We start from the raw sequence: 15,825 nt of genomic DNA, 5'->3' as shown, positions 1-15,825 counted from the left end.
CAGTAGGAGAATAATTGGTAGACAGGTGAAGATTTGGTCTTTCAAATGTGCTTATGTTCCTAATTGTTTTTGTTTTCAGTTTTTGTGACCTACCTTTGATGTCACTTAAAGAAAGAGCTTAGTCTGAATTAATTGTAGGTATTCAGATAGAACTGTGGGCAGAGGGAAGCTATGAAGTTTTCTTTAACCCTGCACAGCTCAGTTGATGTATAAAAAGAAATCCCATGCTGCGGGGATTTCTTCCAGCTTCTGAGAGCTGGGGCACCCCAAAGAAAGGATGCACAAGGAGCCGTGTCTGTGGCTTTCTTCTCTCTTATTCTTGATAGTACAGGAAGATATCTGGAGTACAGTGGGGGGAAGCAAGTGAATCTCAAAAAGGGAGGAAGAAAGAGACAGAGGCTAGACATCAAAAATGTATGTAATGTATGTAAAATACTTTGTTTAATATATGTTATGTTTTAAATCATATTTGCTGTGATGTGTAGGCAGAAGGAACAAGGGACTACTTTTCACTAGCCACTGTGCAAACACAGAGAGTATTTGACAACAAATGCTTACTGCTTTGAGGCATGGTTTGTAGGGAGGAAAATTACCTTCTCTTATGTCACATGAAAGAATCAGAAGAAAACAGCAAGCTCCCAGATACATGGATAGCCAACATAAACAAATACAGTTAAAAATGAGAAATCACACACAAGCTTTGAATAATCAAACAGGAGAGATATGATGTCCTCCTTAATGTTAAAATATTGTTGGGAAAGTATTACTGTGTTACACTGTTGTATGCATATTTTAAAATTATCTTTTTTTTTAAGATAAAAATGGGAAGTTCAGAGACTGAGATGAAACTAGAATGACTTGAGATTGTACCTAGGATTGAAAAGAAGTGTGTCGAATTGAATATACATACAGGAGGTATTGGGAAGTAATTGTGTGAACAGCTCAATTTGCTGTGAGAACGGTGAAAATTCAAAGCCTAACTTACACTTTTGTGTGAATTCCTACCAATTCCTGGCTTCCAGCCTTGTACATAGACCAAACCTCCAAGAAAGTACTGATGATGAACTGCTTATGATTAGAAATGTTTTTCAAATACAAAAGGTAATGGGCGCTAAATGGATAAGAAAATGCTGAGCCACTGATTATTGGAGTTGCAAATTGGTAGAAGAACTAGCGACACAGCAATGAAGAGGTGGTTATGAAAACTTCTTTCCATAAATTGAATTCACAATGGACTGGACAGAGTTTGCATAAATAAAAAAATCTGTTTTAGAAACAGAAAAAAATGTTAGGAAGAAACTGAGAAAGAAAGCATAATGAACACTGGATTTACACAAATTATACCTCTTTCTACAGTCTGCTGTTTCTGGATTTAGATTAAACCCTTTGTAGTTCAAAAGTATTATGCTGTGAATTTAAAATAAATGCTGTTATTTTACAAATTAATCACAGCTTTGTTCTTCGATTTTGTTATTATCCATCTCACAATGAGTGTAACAAACTATAGTTGCTCTGTGAGGAAATGTTGAAACCTTTGAAATGACTAAATTACATAGTTCTACAACCTACAAATTCATCTAACGTTGCAGTGATGAATGGTTTTGTGCTAAAAGATTTCTTTAAAATTCTAACAGAAATGATTAATAGTATACAATGCTTCTTAAATGAAAACAGGGCAAGAAGCAATATGCTACATGCTAAAGCATTACTGCTTTGGATACAGTGCTGGTGAGGCTGCTTGCAAGTAGTAAATACATTGAAGCAAAGGTTGATTAGGGCACTTCTGGGAGTGATTGCAAACTTGCTGTCATAGAAGAATTATGAGAGATTTTCAAAGGACAAATAGGAGTTAGGCAGCATTTTGCTTTCATGAGTTGGAGATCTGGCTACTACTTTGCCCTGTCTATGTTCCATAAAGTGCTAGTTTTTAATTATCAAAATCACTGCCTTTCAGCATATTTTTTTTCATTTCACTTTCATGAATACATTTTAGCAGATGATAAAATCTATTTACCATTTGTCCCATACAACCCAAGGACAGGAAAGAATTGAAAAGTCTGAGGAGACTGGGGAAGGGCTGCTAAGTGTCAGAGCCCTTGTGGTGGGCCCAGCATGACAGACCACTATTGCTGTCTGAGATGTGGCCAGGGAATGAATTGCTGCCCACGTAAACTGTTCTTACCAACCGTTGTTTGCTCTACTTTTTCCTGAGAGATCCCTTACTATCCACCACTATATGTTACATGTCCAGAAGTGTTTGATCAGGCAGTTGTGTATCCTCTTATGTGACAGGAGCGATGGCAATCATCACATTATGGGACAGGACTCTATATGCATCCAACTAGTTAACAGACGGATACCTATCCTTCACGTGTGATGAGGAATCACCTGTATGTTCACCTTCTCAATGGAAAAGGGATTAAAGAGGTTTTATAAAAGAATCTGCAAGGGGCACTATGGTCCTGAAATGCTGGGTAGTATGGTATTAGCTATCTGAATGGGTACATTTTAAAATCAATTTTAACAGTTCTAAATTCCTGAAAACAGTGACATCTTCACAGGTCTGAAATACATACTCTGTCAATAAGTAAAAACTTTTCCTCCTTCACCATTTCCATGAACCAAATGCAATCCTTCTCAAGTCGTAAGTAACACCAACATGATTTCAGTGAACTTTCTGAGGCTTAGGTATCATTTCAGGAGTGTATTCTTGTTTGAGGAATCTCATATATGCTTAAAAATGATAAGACTGAGCAGATGCTTGCTGTTATTTGCCTGAGATGGATTAAGCATCTGTTTAATTAAATTTCTTAATTTGATTTTATAAATTTGTTTTCCATTTGAGCTGAACGATTTTATATGCAAGGGTCTCTTGTATATTGGCAGCAGGCAAAGAAAGTGCTGGAACCTTTTTGTCACTCCGTTTCTCCATTTTGAAGCGAAACTGGATCCTTCCCACTCTAATACTTTTAACATGGATCAAAGAATTTGAAGATACAGGTTAAGTGTGAGATCTGCAGTAGAATCAGGGGCCATTTAGTCCGTGCTAAAAATGGCATAACAGTGAGAGTAAACCTGTCTCAAACAAAATTTAAAGCAAAAGCTTTTTTTCATGAGTGCACCCAACCAATCTGGAAGTATTTTTCCTAGGAGTTTTCAAAAGCAATTCTGTTCACAAGTGATTTAGATTTGGTTTAAAGAGAGCTTGTCAGTAGTTGTTTATACAAAGAGAAACAGTTTAGAAAGTACTTTCGGTGAAAGGAAGGGAAATTTAAAGTGAATCACCAGAGCTTGCAGAATAATAATTCCTGATAGGGGAAAAAGGATTCAAAACAGTAAAGCTAACAAAAGCACTCAGATCTAGAGAAGATACCATAATTGAGGAAACCTGGCTGAAAGTACCAAAGCAGCAGGAAAGCTGAATTGATTTTTGGAGCTGTATAATACAAGGAAAGATTGGCAGATATATTATATACTAGAAAATCGCCTGCTGTGCACAAGGAAGAAATGCCTCTTTTATGTATTGTCCTTTGATATTTTTAAGATTATTTATGAGATACGGCTATCCTTCTGGTTGCGATGAATTTCCGTGGATTTGTCTATTACACGAAGCTTTCAGAAGAAGAACCTAATCCCTTTTACATTATTTGAGTATTTTCTTTAACAAGTCTTTGCATGAAATGTAATTCAAATTAAAATGGAAAAGTATGGTGCTCCTTTAAGTTTCCATTATTTTTTTTTAAATGGCACTGGTAATAAAGAATGGTAATAACTTTAAAATAAATGGAATTGCATCTATTATTTATTAACTGAACTAGCTTGAGAAGCTGTTCCCTCCTACTTCTGTATCTTTATCTCAGATAATATAGTGATAGCAGTAAAGGAACTTGCATCATTAAATATTGAACCCACTACAACAAGCAGGTTTTTTAATTCTTTCTTTAGTACAGTCATGATTATAAGGTGTTGAGTGCATTTCCTTTCAGGGAAGCCCTCTCGCATACACGTAGGCAAATGGCACGTGCAGGGCTTTCAGTGGGGATCACAGAACACTCGAGGGCTCTGTAAATAGTGGCATTCCACCTTTATAGATGGAAGAAACGCAGGCCTATAGGAGACTGTAGTATGCTTTGGAGAACCACACCACTGTATCACCATAGTATAAATGATGACTGTGATACATTATACAGAGGAATTGTAATATTGTTTTCAAAAAAGGAATTAGTTTTAAAGTCAAAAACTGTGGTTAAATACTGCTGTGACTGCGTTATTTTCATGTTATAATCATTTCCTCTGCATTGTGCAACATTTAAAAACACTAAGCTATCAAAAACTGTGTTGTCATCCCAAAGGTGGCACTCTTATATAAAACTTTGATTTCATTAACTCAGAGCACTGGTGATTCCAGTAAAGATTCAAGGGGAAGAATTTGTGTTACTGAATTACCAATATCATATCAGATCTTGCACATACTTCTTGAAGATTTTCTTTCCAAGCCAAGGTCTACCTCAAAGATCAAAGAAATACATATTTTAACATGGGAAATGGTAATGAAAAGTATGCCCCTTACCATTTCAGAAGAGGACTGTAAGAAGGTGGGAGAACAGTTTGTCTTCCCTACGCATGCTTCTTCCTATACCATAGGGCTGGTGACATGAGGTGATAGTGCTCTAGGAGTGTTGCTCTTGTCTCTTCCACTCTATTTCCATGGTATTCCTCTCTTCTCCCATTTTCTCTCATTCTTTGTGACATTCTTCCTTCATGAGATTCTGGATGTTTGTTTTGTTCTTTTATCTACTTCAGGAGTTCATCAGTACCCCCAGTTTAAAATCTGGGGCTATTTTTTGGATATATAATATATACCATGTCTGCCTGATTTTCTTTTGAGAACTGCATCTGTAAATCTGCATCTATATTAGCAGATAATGCAGTTCAATACAAGTAGATTTACAGGCCACTTAAGTGCTGAGGACAACATCCTTAATACACCTTGTTTCAAGGAACTTTAGCTCACAATCTGGTCTGGCCCCATGCCATGGATGCCCATTAGCAGCTGGAGTACCTGAGGTGTGAGACAGTCTTCTGGTTTGGGTTCATCTGAAATTGAGCTCACGTACTCTTCAGACCACTCCATAATGTGAAGCAAGGCTTTTCAAATCGGGACAACAAAGAGATTTGTTTCAAAATCACTCTCTGGATCTGAACTAAAACACAAATGTAGACACGAAACATTTCTGCAAAACATTCTAAATTTGTTTCCAATTTTGCAGCCTCAAAATTCTGATATTTCCATGGTGTTTCTATTGGTCAATATTCACTTTCTTCAGCCCACATTTATAATTATCGAATGACTTTTTCTTGGAGCCATTCATAGGTGTATGATATAAGTAAAAGATACTACTGTTCAGATTTGCTGCCCCTTTTCATTCTCTGCATGCATTTATAAAGAATAGCAGAATACCATGAAATTGTGAAACCCACCTGGGAGAAGTGAACTCCCTAGTCATTGAAGCATTTTTGTGCTCCTTCCAGCTGAAATTAATTCAGCAGAATATAGGGGACCTTGTCCTTTTTGAAACCAAGTACAGCAACAGATTGCTTTGAGAGAGAATAATAAGTCATTTGGGACTTTGTATTTCAGTACACTAATTCTTGTGAATTGATTGTGATATTTATTCAGCGTGATTAACTATTATATTTTCAAGCTTTGTGTTATTTTGGAGAACTTTTTAAAAACTGTTTTCTTTGCCTCATTGGGAATCACTCTTCTTTGTCATTAGGGTTATTATATTTTATTATTATATTTACTGTTGATGTAAACGGTTAAGCAGTATTGTTTTAAAAACAGTAAAATGTTAGGACATTTCTCGTTTTTATAATAATAAATACATTCCTCACAATTTTTGGTGATTCTTGTTATTTTTAATCTTCTGTACAGCACTAAAATACGACTACAGAAGAAATGACCGATATTAATATACATAGTTCAATAAAGCAATATATTAAATTTCTTTTTTTTTTTAAAAAAGGTGAAGACTAAAGTCTCTGTATTTTCACAGTCAGCAGTGATGATCTTTCCTCTCCTCTACAAACAAACAAACACACACATTTGATAACTAATTTTAGAGAAGGTCATCACTGTCAATTGTAGATTTCCAGGAATAATTCAGTTTATTGTTGCTTTTTCAATTAGCTACACTATGTAATGATGATATTGAAACAGTTGAAAGCAGGCTTTTTGATGCTGCACAAGCAAAGGCAACCCAGTACCTCATTTACATTCCTGTCCCAGTGTCTGCAGCAGATCTATAAATAGAATAGGCTACACACAGAAATTTATTATTGCAGCTGATAGCAATTTTCTTTTGCAAAGGTGTCTGGAGGCATTATTCATGAGATTCATTCTGGTAGACTTTCCAGCTGAGATTCTCTCTCCCCAGAACTGCGGGTGGTCAGTTTAGAAATATACTAATCAACTGCTATGCACAGGCTGTCACAAGACTCACTTATTTCCTTCTTTAAAAAAAATACAGCAGTTCTTTCAGAGCCAGATTATTTTCTCTAACCTGATTGCATGGATATTGTAAGCAGTGGACAAATTTTTAAAAATCATATTTGTTTCATATATCACCACTGAAATTCCTAATGATTATGCTATTATCAGGAAAAATAAAATGGCTGTGGTTTGACATACCTCACATCATGTCTTCTGCATTCATACCCGTGGACACATGTGACCTTATCAAGTATAAGACATGTTTCTGTTCAATACTGAAGATGTGTAGTAATCACATAAACTGACCTATCTAGCTGTCATCTGATTTCAGACATAAAACAAGGGGAAAATCAAATAAAGCCTTTAATGAAATGATATTTATACCAAGTGGTAGACAGGAATGCCTTACACTCCATGTATTCCTATTTGATTTTTATTTCCAGACTGTATCTGCCACTGTGCTACCCTTGCATACTAAAAAGATACTTCATAAAAACAGAATATGCACATTCTTACCCCTTGAGACTTATTGGGACTTATTTTTTCCCCTGTCTATTCTAATATTTTTTTCATAGTTGAGAACATAAGATATATGAAAGCAGAGATATTTCCTGTTTATTCTGGTTCAATTTCAATTGAATCACTACTGTAAGTATTCATATTTCAGTTTTCCCTGACTATGTTATCAAGACCTGTAGGTAATACCTGAATGTACAAATGGTTTGCAAAGTAAACTTTGCATATCTTGTTTTTCTTTTTCCTTTTTTTTTCTGATACATGATAGAAGAGCTGTTTTTCTTTAGCTGTTTTTTTTAACCATGTTATGAAAGCAGCAGCACAAATAACTAATGAGACACATCAGAAAAAGTCACGTTTTACCATGAAAGGAAAGCTAAATTAAAATATAAAACAAAAAAGAACCTGTCAACTCAAGTCACCCAGAAAACATTCTGACATCTCCAATGCCAAGTACACAAGAAAAAAATAAGGAGGGCAAATACAAATAAATATATTATGCTCATAAGTCAAATGTGACTGATTTTCTGTGAGAATAAAACCCATCCTTTCTTAAGTATGTTTACATTTTTTGTTTTGTTTTTAATTTAAATTTTCCAGTGATGCAGAAAATTGGTTTTGTGAATGCCCTAAAATCTACTCTGGAAAACTCTGCCAGTTCATGACTTGTGACGAAAATCCATGTGGAAATGGTGCTACATGTTTTCCAAAGTCCAGGCGAGATGCTGTTTGCCTTTGTCCATATGGAAGATCTGGCATTCTCTGCAGTGATGGTAAGAACTGTATGCTTCATCTTTCTTAGCACAATGTTTCTATCATTCACGGAAGTTGTGGTAAGAAACAAGTCAAATACTTGGAAGACACTTTAAGTGACCACTTCCCCACTTTCACTGTTGCCTACAAACACATCCATGCCCAATGCCCAGTCCCAAGCAAAGAATGTCTGAGCTGGGCACCTGCTTGGCATGTTGTTTCATAAAACAGGAAGGAAGACAGAAAGATCATAGAATCATAGAAAAGGTTGGAAGAGACCTCCAAGATCATCTGGTCCAACCATCACCCTACCACCAATGTCACCCCCTAAACCATGTCCCTAAGCACCACGTCCAACCTTTCCTTGAACATACCCAGGAACAGTGACTCCACCACCTCCCTGGGCAACCCCTTCCAATGCCTGACTGCTCTTCCTGAGAAGAAATGTCTCCTCACTTCCAACCTGAACCTCCCCTGGTGCAACTTGAGGCCATTCCCTCTAGTCCTATCACTAGTTGTCTGTGAGAGGAGGCTGACCCCAGTTCCCCACACCTTCCTTTCAGGTAGTTGCAGAGAGCAATAAGGTCTCTCCTGAGCCTCCTCTTCCCCAGACTAAACACCCCCAGTTCCCTCAGCTGCTCCCCAGAGGACTTGTGCTCCCAGCACTTTACCAGCTTCGTAGTCCTCTGGTCATGCTCCAGGGCCTCGATGTCCTTGTAGCGAGGGGCCCAAAACTGAGTAGACAAGCCAGGAAATACTGGGTAGTGGCTGAGAAAGATATTTGTCTCAGAGCTTCTTTGGACAAAACATTTTCTCCTGTAGTTTAATTTTGCTGTACCTAGGGAAGCATGACTTTGTACATTTTGTATATAAAAAGATAGTATAAGCAGTACTTTCTGGATTGTAAGAATACGACCAGGTGTTACAATTTGATGAATTTCTTGGGTCAGAAAAAAAGACAGAATAAAAATGTAATGACAAGTAATGACTGACAGATCTGCTTATAGAAGATAATCCCTGATTCTGAGCTGATTCAGAAGTGCATTTGAAATACTTTTCAAAACTAATATTAGGTAATGTTCAGGTCAGATCAAAAGACTGTGTTGTCGTTTTCATCATATCAAAAAAGTTTACCTCTTATTTAAAATTTCAATTAGAAGAAATTTCCACAGTTTCCAGTAGAACATGTAGGTTTCATCCATGTTTTCATCTCACCCCGACACTTGATAGCCAATAGTAAGTGTGTAGGTAAGTGTATAAAATGTATTAGTATTTTTCTGTCTGGGGCATTGGGACTTCATTTACTGGGGTTGGTGTCTGCATATCACTTAGCCCTTGATAGATTTCTTTTCTTCCACACACTTCTCTAATTGGTCTTTGAGCCTATATGAATTTGATGTACAACATCTTGTGACAAATAGCTCCAGGTGTAAGTGTGTAGTATGTGCAGAAGTACTGCCTTGTATTTGCTTGCATGTGTCAATTGCAATGACACATTGCAATGTGTCCAATGACCTTAATGTGTCAAGATTTGTGTCAGAATGGATCTTTTAAACTTGTTCCCTATTTTGTGAATGTTCCCTGTTAACCTTATGAGTGCCTTTCCTGATTTTAGGCTTCCTCATTATAAACCTCCCAAAATTATTTCTAAAGAAGCCAGATTGTTTTCTTAGTCTTGGTACACCAGCCAGGCTGTATCCAGACTGCCTACTCTGTTCCTTTTCAGTTCTACTGCATCCTTTTTAAGATGAGGGTCCAGAGGTGACCTCAATATTCAAGGTGTGATAATGCCACAGTGGTGTTTGACATTTTTCTGTCAAAAGGACTGTCTTTTCCTTAATCATTTCTTGTATTCTATTTCTTTTTGTAAGTATGCGGAGGTTTTCACAAAACCACCTATTAAAACTCCTGAAACTCCTCTTTTTTTTGCTGACAGCGAGTTCAGAGCCCACCATTCTGTGTGTCAGGCTAGGACTGTTTCTGTCATCTGCCTCAATTTACTAGGTTCTTCCACAACTCTTTGTAGTCAGCTGTCTCTAGAGTAAACTGAGAAAGTACACAAATTCATGAGTTTGGTTAGACTACAAACCTGAAGAATACAAAAGCACAGAAAGGATGATATTTTATTATGTGAAAAGGGAAAACTTTTTCTGGATCATTACTGTAAGAAAGAAAAATGGGGGAGAAAAAACAACTTAGTAGGTCAGAGTATAAATCTTTCAGGGTGAATAAATCCGTGACAAAAAATTATTGAAACATGAAAAATTCTTCCACCAAGCTGTGTCTTAAGAGTTTAGTAGGAATAGAAATAAAGTGAACACAGACACAAGTCTTGTTAAGATGCTCTGAAAGTTAAAATGAGCTGCAAAAGGTCTTTTTGTCACATAAACTAAAACTGAACAAAGAGGTGAGAAACACAATGCAGTGAATGCTGGGTGCAGCCTTAAGAATAGCACTAGCAAAACCAAAGCTATACATTTGGTGTGGCATTTTGAGATAATGACAGATTGCCTAATTACAATGGTGGAACAATGTAAATTGCATTAGAAACATAAGCCAATTTTAATTGTTTACTCTAACAAAATGAGTGGCTCAGATAATAAATTTATTAGAAAGAAATGATCCATAAAATTTAAAGACTAGAAGCATGCATATTTAATGAATTTTCTCCTGTTCAAGGCACAGAAATAATATTGTCTTTACTATTAAGATTAGGAACCAAGTTCATGCTACTTTGTGTCTGAAACTGAAGAAAAGCTGTTTCTCCTAGCTATTTATCAAGTAGTTGATGGTCTTCATCAACAGAAATGTTGATGAACCTATCATGTTTAAACCCTAGCATGTTTATTTGTTAGTATGAATATAGCAAATGTACCAAACAGAACTGCAGATTTTACGCCAGCACTGCTGCTCCTTCCTACCAAGAGAAAGTATTTACAAAAGACAAAGTAAAAGTAACTCAAGATGTTGACAGAGCCACAAATGAGCCCACTGCTACAGGTCTTGCCTGTGCCAGAGCTCAAAGTGCTATCAGTTGAGTTAAGTCACACTAAGAACAACATAAAACTTTACAGATATGTAAGAGAATATGATAATAAAACTGTTGTCACCATTAGAGGGGAAAAAGTGGCATGGGTTAAAAATACATCATTTAATGTGGAATGCGCAGCATTCTAAAAGTGAGAAAACTATAGAGCATTATACAAATGACAAACAAGGCAAAAACTTAAAGATGGAGGGCAACTTCTATTAGACTGACCTGTATAATATGGAGAAGACAGACAAGCTCCTGGGGCTAACAAGGACTTTTCAGTTTCTGAAGGAGATGAAGCATACTGCAATCTAACCAGGCTGGGAACAATTGCTCTGTGTTTATCTTAGTTACATTATACTAGTTCAGAAATCAAGAAAAGCTTTCTAAAAGCATGTCCATTTTTTCCAAATATAAAAATAGTAAGATGCATTATCTGTCACTACACATCTTTCCTTGCTTTTATCACTAGATGACCATGTTACTCTGACTGCAACTTGACCATTATATATTGAAATCTCTCTCATGAAGCCACATACCTAAGTTATAATGGGGCAGTGGGTGGGGGGACAATAATATGGGAAGACATGAACACTAAATTGCGATTACATAAAATCACTAGGCTCCTTTCAAGCTTCTTAATATAAAGGTACCCAGCTCCACTCTCTATCGTCAGTTTTAGAAGCATTTCACTCCTGTTTGTTTGGGGGATAGGGCTGAATCTAGCAGTCCGGTAGAGGTGAGGCTGCTGCAGCTCCATACCCCAGGTCCAACCCATAGCAAGGCACAGCACACGTTCCCAGCTGCACATGCACAGAGAGCACACATATACACCCCACATGGACATATATACCTGTCCAGTCACACAAACCACAGACAGACACTTGGAGCACTTACACAAAGAGAGCACCAAAGGTCCCATCTTGCTCCCCTCTCTGGCTGAGCACAATGGAGGTCTGCTAGTGAGAAAAAATAGAGAGAGCTGGTACCAAGTGGATCCCATCAGTGAGAATAAATAAAGAGATGGTACAAAGTGGATTCTCTCAACAGCTGGGCTCACACCCTCAGTCTGCCCAGTAGCTGCCCCTGGATCCCAGTCTCCCCAGTTGCTGGCACCTGGATATACAAGGCCCCAAGAGCTGGCTGGGACTCCCCTGTGGTCTCTCCTTTGGGGGAGACGCACCTGGATCCCACAATGTGTCCCATGCCCCCAGGCAGCAATCCCCTTCAGTCCTAAAGGTGCTCCAGCATCATGGTTGGTGCCATGCTGGGACACTGGGGCTGAGGCTCTCCTGGGAAAGCCCAGACAGGGTGCCTGTTCCTCTGGTGCCCAGTCTGGGTTTCTACCTGCCTTTGGGCTCTGTGAATCTCTGGGCTTGTGGAGATGGGCCTGTGGTGGGCTGATGGCTCTTGTGATGGGCCACAGGTATCTGGGGCAGGGCATTAATTGAGTTCCACCACCTGCTGGTGCCTCTGTGCTGCTTTCTGGAGGTGAGCTTTTATCACATAACCTAAGGCTATTGATTTGTGGTGTTAAAAGCCCTCATGAAACAAATTGATGCCAAAAAGAGGATTGTAGTCACTGGAATAGAAAACAGAAAATATTTAGCACTTTACATCACCAATATACAATAATTTGGAACAGAGATGGTGTCTGCATGGGCAGCTTGACTCAGTCTCTGAAGTGACTTAGGTTTTTTAAGCTCTACGTGAAGGGATCTACAGCATTTAAACCGAATCCAGTTATTGATAGTAGGTTTGTGTAAAAGCAGCCAGAATTCAAGCCCTGGTCTGATAAATTTCCTTTTACATTTAATTTAGTAAAAACTGGCTTACATTGTGTTTCTTGAAGATTGTAAATGAAAGTGTCTTTATCTTCCTGCTCTGGTGTTTAGGATCACACTAGTGAATGAAAGTGCTTGCAAATAGTACCATTTCAGACCAAATGAACACACATTCTCCAACAGTGCTAAGAACACTTTCTATTTATGTGAAAAAAAAATTAAAATACCTCCTATATATTTAATTTTTTTACTTTTAGAAGTTGGTCAGGAAGATATATCAACAACTTATTATGGAAACAAATGAGGATTAGGTTAGAACTAGAATGGGCTGTCACCTGGAGAAATTTATCATTTCATAAGATCTGATTTAAATGAAAAATTGGAGTACTTCCTCCACTCAAGGAGAAAGCCTGAGCTCAAACATGTCCTTATCACCATACTTGAACTCTTTTAAAATATGAGAGAATTCTAATTATAAAAATTTAAATATAAATGTGGCCAAATTACTAAGGTTAGTATGAAACACAAGTCAAGTATTTTCAGTTAGCCTAAACTATTAAAAATACTTGTCAAACTAAACAGGGTTCACCATTCTGGTACATTTAAAAAAAAAAATCAGTTGCTATTATCTCTGTAATCAGGCTTTTGTTCTTTTTCTCTTGCTAGTGCTCTTGCTCTTGCTCTCTCTTTCTCTCTCTCTTCTCTCTCTCTTTCTCTTCCTCTTCCTTTTCCTCTTTTTCTTTTCTTTTTCCTTTTCCTTTTCCTTAACACCTTCATGTGTGTACAATCTGGGATCATCCCCTGGCTCATACAGGAGCCTGATATGTTCTGTAAAATATGAGGTCCATATGTTTGAAATAAGGTAAGGAATTCAAATATAAAAAACACAGAAATCATAAAGAGGAAATATCCAGGTGTCAGTCTACTGCTGAGTTGTGATGGCCTCATAAATGCTCATAAAAAACATGAAATAAAAATGGTTCATTCACCAAGAACGGAAATGAACACCTGGAATTCTCAACCCTTGATGTGGTTAATTATATATTACACAAGAAATTAGGCCCTTCTGAAAAGCTGTTGGTCGTAATAGGAAGCATTTTGCTATGCTTCAGGAGTCAAGGGCAAACACTTTGTATACACAGAGATAAGTTTAAAAGAAAGAGAAGCATTTCAAAGGAGTGTGCGTTGTGAAGATGAGTAATTGTGTAAACTGCAGTCTTTTAGACCAAGCTGCGGAGTTTATTTTAGTTTCGCTATATGAAGGTATAGCTGTGACTAGATAAAATAGAATCCTAACTGTGACATTGTGTTTGATGAACACACACTGAAAAGGGCTGTGCCCAGCATGTATTCACAGCACTCTGTAAGTATGTTCATTGCAACACATTTCTGAGCAACATTTATGGTAATGTTTGCCAGTCCAGAGGGTCTGGCCTGTGTTTTCTGTAGGATGTATTCCCCCATGTATAAAATTCATTTCGAAGTGCTGAAGTGGGAATAGCCACTTGCTCCAAACTCTGTGGAGTGAAAAGCAGCCTGCAAGTGAAGTGTTCTCTGCAGCTATGTTTGTCACACAATGTCACCTTCAAAGTTTTTTACATCTGCAGACTAAATTGTGCAGTTCAGTGACGGTGGATGCCCAAGGGGAATTTCCTCAGATAAAAAAAAAACACAGGCTTTTGGTCAGTGGTGAGAAACTTTGGGGAATGCTGATCAGGATTTCTCTTTTTCCTGTTCAAGTGAATTTATTTTCTGGATCATTTGCTTTTATCTGGGCCTTAATTTCCCTCTTTCCTTCCCTCCAAAGTAAGGTATGTCATAAAAATTGTACAAAACACACATACACACAGTCACACGCACACACTTGATGTCAATGCTATATTACCAGTTTTTCAGATTCATATGTTCATCCTTGAGCAGTGAAATCAGTTTTATTATATCAAATCTTAGCTTCCACTTAGAAGTGAAAAAATTACTACTCCATAGAGTTACAGAAATAAGCTAAGCTAATAGGGCCCATGGGCTCCATAACAATACCAAGTAACTATACCACTAATCCCACAAAACAGATAAAATGAATGCTTGAGATATTTTTCGTGGGGGAGAGCACACACCTGAATTTGCCGTTATGTGGATCACTAACTCCTCATATGGTAGTCTTCCAGACATCACGATCTTCTGCTACACCCTTGAACTCTCAGTTGGCGCAGATCCTTCATGCAGCTCAGGCTACCCTTACCTTTACCTCCTTGCATTTCACAGAGCTTCTGGTAAGGAAAGTGGGTTGATTGTTAAAGAAAACAGTTTTTTACGTAGAAATAGCAAAACCTGTAGAATAAATACCAGCTTAGTTCGCTCATTTAACCTCTCCTTCACAAGTTTTGCTGTATCTGTTACCTGTCCGTACAACAAGACTTCTCTCTCATTTCCACTGTTAGTCCCTGAGTACCTCCCTGTCCTCCCTATCCTTCTGCTTCTTTCCAGGCACAAAGGACAGGGGAGTTGTAGCAGAAAGTTCATCTCCCTTCACCTGTCAGCCAGCAATCCCTGATCTGATACCTTGTAATGTAATGCCATGCACAGAAAGAGGTTCCTGCCTCAGAGGTACCTGCACAGAGGTACCTTCCCTGTGCCAGAGGTCTGCATGCAAATTAGTATTTAAAATCGGCCATTGTGAATATATATTGATTTATAGAAATGTATTTGTAATTTGCTTTGCTTTGTTAAGCCAGCCACTTTCATTAGGAGCATAGCTTGTCACTTAAACACCTATCCTTCTTGCTGCCTCCGTAGAAACATGATGACTAAGAGCACGAACAGACCAGCAGCACTTAAAATATTTTTTGTAAACTCAGCAAAGGAAATATTTTTCACTCTGTTCATCCATATTTCTATGCTCAAGAGCAAGATTTTGTTTACTAAAAGCTGTACTGCAAACCAACAAAAGGAATGGTGTCTGCAGAATTTCATGACAACAAAGGACACATTTCTGAAGACTTTTATACATCTTGGAAGGCTGGAAAATATAATGTTTACCAGTTATTCCCATTTCAGTATTGTCTTCTCAAGTATGTGAGTTGTTTTTTAGGAGAATTGATTAATACTCGTCCCAAAAAGTATATGGCTGCTCATCCTGGAGCCACGCACTCAGCTGATAACTGTTCAGAGATAGTCAATTATAATGTAAAGAATTGGCTTCTCTGATTGTAATTCTACAGCCTAAAGTCTTCACCTCTTTTTTATCC

General features: G+C 37.7%; 1 protein-coding gene and 1 long non-coding RNA gene across 5 annotated transcripts in view; one reads left to right on the top strand and one right to left on the bottom strand.

Annotated features, from left to right (window-relative positions):
* EYS (eyes shut homolog) overlaps nucleotides 1-15,825 on the top strand; it is an 855,622-nt gene that overhangs the window by 786,704 nt on the left and 53,093 nt on the right. Inside the window, exon 41 of the mRNA XM_083831800.1 lies at nucleotides 7,613-7,785. Coding sequence (XP_083687926.1) covers nucleotides 7,613-7,785 — 173 coding nt within the window. The remainder of the gene's footprint in view (nucleotides 1-7,612; nucleotides 7,786-15,825) is intronic.
* The window catches only part of LOC310897815, a 47,991-nt gene that overhangs the window by 20,521 nt on the left and 11,645 nt on the right, over nucleotides 1-15,825 (bottom strand). The window contains exons 2-4 of one of the 4 annotated variants that reach the window (XR_014582607.1): nucleotides 14,695-14,847; nucleotides 11,694-11,755; nucleotides 4,571-5,204 (exon numbers count right to left, since the gene is read on the bottom strand). This is a non-coding gene — a long non-coding RNA (uncharacterized lncRNA). The remainder of the gene's footprint in view (nucleotides 1-4,570; nucleotides 5,205-11,693; nucleotides 11,756-14,694; nucleotides 14,848-15,825) is intronic. The other 3 variants (XR_014582609.1, XR_014582608.1, XR_014582610.1) reach the window with 3 other exon arrangements.

This window comes from Anser anser, assembly GCF_964211835.1.
Source record: "Anser anser genome assembly, chromosome: 3".
Classification (NCBI taxonomy): Eukaryota; Metazoa; Chordata; class Aves; order Anseriformes; family Anatidae; genus Anser; species Anser anser.
This window is presented reverse-complemented; position numbering and strand designations above follow the sequence as displayed.